The sequence below is a fragment of the Triticum aestivum genome, chromosome 4B (assembly GCF_018294505.1).
Source record: "Triticum aestivum cultivar Chinese Spring chromosome 4B, IWGSC CS RefSeq v2.1, whole genome shotgun sequence".
NCBI lineage: Eukaryota > Viridiplantae > Streptophyta > Magnoliopsida > Poales > Poaceae > Triticum > Triticum aestivum.
Genome location: NC_057804.1, coordinates 397,409,133 through 397,416,297, shown reverse-complemented (window position 1 = coordinate 397,416,297; position 7,165 = coordinate 397,409,133). Strand labels below are relative to the sequence as shown.

General features: G+C 44.1%; 1 protein-coding gene across 3 annotated transcripts; it reads left to right on the top strand.

Annotated features, from left to right (window-relative positions):
- The first annotated feature begins 2,094 nt into the window (after positions 1-2,094).
- On the top strand, positions 2,095-6,770 carry LOC123092325 (protein transport protein Sec61 subunit alpha). 3 transcript variants are annotated; one of them, XM_044514068.1, is made up of 7 exons: positions 2,095-2,277; positions 2,718-3,093; positions 3,308-3,529; positions 4,929-5,298; positions 5,828-5,954; positions 6,102-6,237; positions 6,380-6,770. In XM_044514068.1, exons 2-5 carry the CDS (start codon positions 2,969-2,971, stop codon positions 5,927-5,929), a joined length of 819 nt encoding a protein of 272 aa, XP_044370003.1. In that variant the 5' UTR covers positions 2,095-2,277; positions 2,718-2,968; the 3' UTR covers positions 5,930-5,954; positions 6,102-6,237; positions 6,380-6,770. The 3 variants fall into 3 exon arrangements, with proteins under 3 accessions (XP_044370003.1, XP_044370004.1, XP_044370005.1); XM_044514069.1 differs by having other exon boundaries at positions 2,117-2,277; positions 2,767-3,093; XM_044514070.1 differs by lacking the exons at positions 5,828-5,954; positions 6,102-6,237; positions 6,380-6,770 and adding an exon at positions 5,513-5,557 and having other exon boundaries at positions 2,149-3,093.
- Positions 6,771-7,165: the final 395 nt, after the last annotated feature.

Sequence of the window (7,165 nt, the reverse complement as noted above, 5' to 3'; positions counted from 1 at the left end):
ATGAATTGGGTCAGGCCTTAGGAATTCATGTATTCACTATGAGTGAATGCTTTGTTCTGGTTCTCTATTAAAAGGAGGCCTTGATATCCCTTAGTTACCTTATGGACTCCGTTGCCACGGAAGGGTAGGATAAAAAATGTCATGCAAGTTTATTTCATAAGCACGTATATTTATGAACTAGAACTAGTTTTGTATCGCCCTAGGTTATGACTGTTATATGATGAATATCATCCAACGAATTCACCCGGTCCAATGCCTACGAATTTTCCACATATTGCTTTTGCTAAGTTACTATTGCCGCTCCTACTGTTACCACTGCTATCAAAATCACCATATTACTGTGCTACCGATCACTTCACGGTAGATATTTAATCTCCAGGTGCCATCATCCCGGGCTTTTGAGGCGGGTTTGTGGCATCCGGCTGCAGATGCTCTGAGAGGGTTGAAAAAAAACTCGAAGAGCACCGCTTGTTAGAGCCGAGGCTCGAACCCGGGTGGGCTGGCAGCTACCCCAGCTGCCCAGCCAATGGGTCGACGCCCCGTCCTCGAGTGTCTCGTTTTTTTCTTTTTTGAGGGATCGAGTGTCTCGGTTTTACTGTACTAAAAAAAGGGCCATTTGCATTTCTGTCCCTAACTCGGACCACCTAATCAGATATACCCCTAATTCAAAAGCCTGCTCAAAAATGCCCCTCCGCCGTTATGTGCACTTATAGAAATGCCCTTCCGCTCCGTTACCATCCGGTCAAAGGCATTTGACCGTCAACGGGACGTTTTCTGGACATTTGTACCCCTCCCTCCATGTGTCCCTTACGCGTGGGACCCACTCAAAGAAAAATAAAAAGAAAAAGCTCTCTCTGTCGTCTCACTTACACGTGGGACCGAAAATAAAAAATATCAATTTCACATGGGGCCCACATATCACCCACATGTCACCTCCCATCTACACGACGGAGCTTGAACTCCGACGAGCACAGGCGCTCCGGGGTTGGCTCGGGACTGCGCGGGAGCACGCTAGGGCGAGCTGTGAACGGTCCTAGAGCAAGGCGGGGTCACGGGCTGGTCCGCAAGGGCACTGGGAGTTTGTAGAGCAGCCGGGAAGCTCGCCGGCGACAAGGTCCCGTGGCAACGGCGGAAGGCGCTAGGCACGGGCAAGCTACAGAGGGGGGGGGGGACTAAAGAACGTGAGCAAACACATAAGTGGCTCACTTATTTGATGAAGGCATGATCCAGGAGGCTTGGGATTCACCAGAGCGACGACCTCGTCGTCCATGGCGGACGGCGGAGCGAGGTGACGCTGACACGGTGGCTCGGGAATGAAGGGCTCCGCAGCGAGGGGTCCACAGGGTCTGTAAGCACCAGATCTCGACGAGGCAACCAAGATAGAGCATAGGGACGCGTAGCAGAGGAGATCGAGGCGCGGCAAAGCATCACCGGAGGGGGAGAAGACGACATCAACCACACTGATTTGAGGCGTTATACTTCAATTAATTCGGTGTGGAAGTCGAGGATGAACAGGCGGATCCCTTGGACAAGGCTACGGGTCGTGGGGTTCCCGTTGGCCGCCTGCATGACGAACAACACCTGGGCGGACGACCATGATTCCCGCGGACCACGTCTTTGTCGCGTGGCAGAGAGAAAAGAGGGTGCGCGGGGGAGGGGGGCGTGGACCGGATCGAGGAGGTCATAAGGGGCCGGAGCCGTGCAGGACCTCACCCCGGCGAGGCTACTGCTAGTTGCGTGCGCTCCCGCCGGAGTTGAGGGAGAGACAGGAAAGATTTTTTTTTGGGTGGGTCCTACATGTAGGTGAGACAGGCAGAGAGAGGAGAGATAGAGCCTTTTCTTTTTATTTTTGTTTGAGTGGGTCCCACACGTAAGTGTCACATGGAGGGAGGGGTAGAAATGTCCAGAAAACGTCATGTTGACGGTCAAAGGCCTTTGACCGGATGGTAACGGAGCGGAAGAGCATTTCTATAAGTGCACATAACGGCGGAGGGGCATTTTTTAGCAGGCGGTGGTTCGAGTTAGGGACACAGATGTAAAAGACCCAAAATAAAATCTACCAGTCGCCCAGATCATGTGCATCCATCCATCTTTCATCCAACGTCTAATATTTTCTGGGAGCATTCTCTCCTCTCGCCGCCCGTCGCCACATAGGCAGCACCACAGCGGCTAAGGCTTAGCAGCGGCTCGGTCTCGTGCGGCCAGCGCAACTGCGGCAAGAACCCTACCGCCTTGGGTTGGCTTGGCTTGGCCCTCCCCGTCCAGCTTCGACGGAAGGTGATAGCTGAGCTCTCCTCCCCCAATCCTCTAATCGTCCTTTTCGTAGTTGAAATTTAGGCTGGATGTGGTGGGGATGGGTTTGATCCCTTGCCCGTGGACTTGGGAGGGTGCGAAGATGGGGGGATTTCTTCCCAATCGGGATGGAGACGGGGAGTTTCTTTTTTTTAGCAGGGGGATGGGGGTGGTGGCGGTCTCTCGGTTGGCATTAGCCAGGGCGGCTGTCTGCCTGTCTCGGAATTGGTTTAGAGTACAAAGTGGATTTAATTTCTTCTCTAGTGAAGAAAGACTTTCTTCGAGGGCACCTATCTACTTCTTTCCGAACTGTTTCAGAGTAATATAGTATTGTTACTCTTTGATTTCAGTGTGCAAGTTAACGTTTGTGTTGCTAACACACACAAAAAAACGTTTGTGTTGCTTCACTTCTCTGCATGCCACAGGTACTAACAATTGTAATCTAGCTGCACTTCATCACAAATTCAATGGCAGATCGCTGGCTGGAGCTGCCCAATCTGGCCCTGCAAGTGGTGGGGATCTTACCGGAGGTCCAGAGGCCTAGCAGCATGGTCCCTCGCTGCCAGAAGGTGGCTTACACGGCCGTTTCCCTCCTCATCTACCTTGTCGGCAGCCAACTGCCTGTGTATGGATATGGAGTCCGTTCTCCATCGGTTGCTGACTCTACTGGGTTGACATGCCCGACTGCAACTCCGTCATGTCTGCTGGGATCATGCCCCTCGTTCTGTCTGAGGCGGTGCTTCATTTCCTGCTGTGGTGTAAGGTTCTTAGAGCAAACAATCCTGAGGACCGGATGCTCCTGTAAGTACTGCTAATATAAGTCTCTTCTCCATTCAGTCAAAATTCAAAAACTGACAATTTGACAATTTGTGTAAGCATAATACAGTAGACTTTAATCTTCAAAGTTCTATTTTGGGGGTCCTGTTGATGCTTTTATGACCAGATGTAGTATTCAGTTTTTTTTCCTCATCTTTTCTCCATATATAAGTCTAATGATTATATCAATTATTCTCAGGAGTCGGGTGCAGAAGTTGGTTGGGATAATTTTTGCCGCTGATTTCTCAGTCTGCAGGGTGCTAATTTCACCTATCTTGGGCAAACTGACCTTAGGGCAGTCAATTCTGATCGTGCTTCAGCATTTCTTTGGAAGTGTCATCGTCATTTATCTTGATGATCTCCTTAAAAAGGGATATGGGTTTCTTTCGAGTATCCCCTTGTTCAGTGCCACCGACATTTGGTAAGACCGAAATCCTACAACTATGCTCCATTCGTTTTTTGTAGGGCATTATGAAGTAAGAAGCCGAAGTTTGATTGACTGTACAATTTTATGCATGTTGAATGGCCAAAAAGTTTTAATCAATAAATGCATTTTACACGGTGCTTTTAATGGGTTACTGATATCATAACAGTAAATAATATAGTGCAGTAGAAATTAACAGTTAAATGTATAGAAACTCCTGCCAATTAAACTTAGTGCTAAACAATGAGCAGAGGGAGTTCTTAAGAAGAAAGAACCATCAATATTCTATTTCACTTCCTGTATCAAGCCCATCAACATGAATGCATTGTTTGGCAGTCCTTTGAAATACTAAAATTTCAGAAATTACAACTTTTGAATATGCAGTTGTTGCAGTGACCCAAAACCTTTACTGTGAAAAACCCATGTTTCCATCTGATACAGCTATAACACTTCATATTAGTAATGGAAATTTGTTACGGTTATTAACAATTAATATAGTGCAGTAGACTGTTTGTCTTGTTAATTTTTCTAAAGAATATTCGGTGTGCAAAGATGCCCACAAAATTGAAGAGTTGCACTACTTGTTTATCATCATTCCTTGTTTGGATTAGCAATTTACATTAACACAAAGTTGAATCCATATCACAATTTATGGATTAGACTGGCATAATAATCTAATAATATATGGGGTAAGATAAGCAAAGTTCACTTGTTGATCACCCAAGTCAAGATTAGTTGAAACATTTGATGGTTTTGATTGAAGGAAAAAGAATTAAAGGTGTTTAAATGAAAGTTTAACTGATTGACCCTGGCACAATAACAACTAGTCAGCTATGTTTCATTTTCCCTTTTGAAGGGTCTACAAATATTAGCACTGAATGCACTGGCACTGGCAGACTATATGCTTTTCCTGTCAAATTGATTCAACTGGAAAACAATGCTTGATGGTAGTGGTTTAAACCTTAGGCATTGCGATTTAAACCTTGACGGTTGGAGTCATACTGTCACGACTCCATCTCTCCAGCAAGATCTGGTCTTGATAAGCAATTACTCCCTCCGTCCGCGAATAAGTGTACATCTAGCTTTTGTTCTAAGTCAAAGTTTTAAAATTTTGACCAACTTTATAAAAAATAGTAGTAACATATATGACATCAAATTGATATATTATGAAAGTACATTTCAAAACGAATCTAGTGATACTAATTTGGTGCCATAAATGCTTTTACTCTTTCCTAGAAATTTGGTCAAAGTATTAAAACTTTGACTTAAGACAAAAGCTAGATGTACACTTATTCGCGGACGGAAGGAGTAAGTGAATTAGCCTAAGCAATAATACATACATGTCCTGTAGTTATATTAACTCAAAGTTAATGGGCCATATGTTTCATTTGTGCAGTACAAGTATTTTCTGGAAAGCTTTTAGCCCCTGTATCATAAAGCTATACGGTGGGCAGCATGGTGATCAACATGGGGAAGCTCTCACTTCCTCCCTTATTCATCGATTCGTTGGTAATGGAAACTACAAATTGTCTTCGATGCATAAGGTGTACGGATGTCGAGACCTCCCGGAGATGGCTAGTGTGCTTTCCACGTGCGCCTTCTTTCTACTCGTCCTCAGCCTGCAAGGCTTCCATGCCACGTTGCCACTGAGATCCAGTGAGGTGCCTAGTATGCAAATGAACTATGCCATCAAGCTTTCCTACCTGTCCTTTGCACCCCTACTCTTCCAGGATGTAATGGCCATATTCCTATACATCATCTCAGAGGTACCAGCCACATCACTGTAGAATACTCTCAGTTGCCAAAACTATTAATATGTGATTTTTTTGCATATGATTGCATGACGCACATGCACATGGAATATTTGCCATGGATCAGCTCTATTTGTTTCCAAAAAATATTTTTAATGCAGTATCTTTTTACTAAAGCTTGTGGCGTCAATATATTGTTCTCACTCTGGTTTTTAATTGATGACATTAGGACAACACTTTCAGTTCATTTTTTATCTAAAAATGTATCCTGACGCCATTACTTAAAAACCTGAGGGAGCATTGAATTTCAGAAATGCCAAAAAGGAAAGTATATATACTACTACTACTACTATTACTACTATTATTATTATTATTATTATTACTATTACTATTACTATTATTATTATTATTATTATTATTATTATTATTATTATTATTATTATTATTATTATCACATTATGCTTTTGTTTCATACCGAATAAATTTGGTGAAAATGCCAAAAAAAGTAATATGCTTTATGTCCTTTTGGAATACTATTATGCAGTTGCTGTACGTAAAGTTTGGTGAAAAGAACAAGGTGGTCATTTTGCTGGGCAAATGGAAGAAATCCAGATATTTTGGGCAAGCAGTCCAGTCAGTGGCTTAGCCTACTACGTTACTACACCACCAACGTTAGTATGCACCCATATTCACTTTTTCTAAAAGAAAGCATTGTGGGCGATGAGATAGAAAAATAGTCGGAACTAGTAGACTATCCATTGATACTTTTGAATTGAAAGTTTTACTGACATGTAAAATGTTTCCTCCTGGAATTGAAGCTTGGCTGAAGTAGGAAGACACCCATTCCTCACACTGGTTTATGCGCTGTGGCAGCTTCTGGGGTGTGGCCTTACGTCATTTTCCCTTTTCAGTGTTTGTTCACATTCAGAGCTGTACGTTGGCAGGTTGCTTGGGGTAAGTGAATCTAAAATTACCAGGAGACTGGAGAGCATGCATCTATCTCTCAGTAGTAGCACTAGCTAGAAAACGTTCTTATATTATGGGACGGAGGGAGTACTTACTAGTAATCTTACTTGTCGCTCTTGTGTTCCTACAGGAGCGACGAAATGTAACAGTCGCCCAGCCGGACTCTGTTCCTCTGCAGCTATGGAGGTGCTATGTAGGCAAGGCAGCGTTTCTTGTAGGACTCTGCATTGGTGCACTTACGCTTCTGGCAGGCCTTGCTGGCGTGGTCGGCTCTGGCACCGGGATCATGTTCGCCCTCACTGTCTTGTACTCGTGCTTGGAAGAGACCAGTTATAGAGGAGGGCCAGCTGGTGCCTTTGGTTTCTAAGAGTATGATAGGATCCACGAACGCCTCAGTTTCAGTCTGGTGTTGTTTGAGTTAGTGTTGTTATAGTGTTATATAACGTTACTGGTCTTCCCTCTCACGATTATCACAGATAGACTAGAGATACTAGAATGCCCGTGAGTTGCTACGGGCTTTTTAAAAAATTTAAGGGTGCGTTTGGAAGCCAAAGTATTTTTGTGGTTTTCTGGAATACTGTGGTTTCTGGAAAAAACTTTGGTATTTAATACTTTGAGTCGTTTGGATGAAAAAAATACTGCAGTTCAACAAACCGTGGTATCTCTAAAACTGTGGTATTTTTGTTGTATATAAAAAAGAGGCCCTAACCTCTTCTTTTAAAACCGAGAAAGCGCTGGCTGCTTGGTCTCTCTTGTGTCCAACTTCTGGCCATCAACGCCTGTGATGCGGCGGACGTACAACCTTCAGTACCATGTGTTAAATATCTCGGTCTTTGATTGATTACAAGAGATAACTCTACTACAGATCATATCATCTAGGAGAACATGCTCGTGCAAGGCTGAATGCATACGGTGC

Bases quoted from the DNA above. Each gene is read 5' to 3' on its own strand.
- LOC123092325 (XM_044514068.1), top strand. From the start codon at position 2,969: ATGCCCGACTGCAACTCCGTCATGTCTGCTGGGATCATGCCCCTCGTT. The intron at 3,094-3,307 runs GTAAGTACTGCT...AATTATTCTCAG, and splicing joins CCTGAGGACCGGATGCTCCT to GAGTCGGGTGCAGAAGTTGG. The intron at 5,299-5,827 runs GTACCAGCCACA...ACTATTATGCAG, and splicing joins TCCTATACATCATCTCAGAG to TTGCTGTACGTAAAGTTTGG.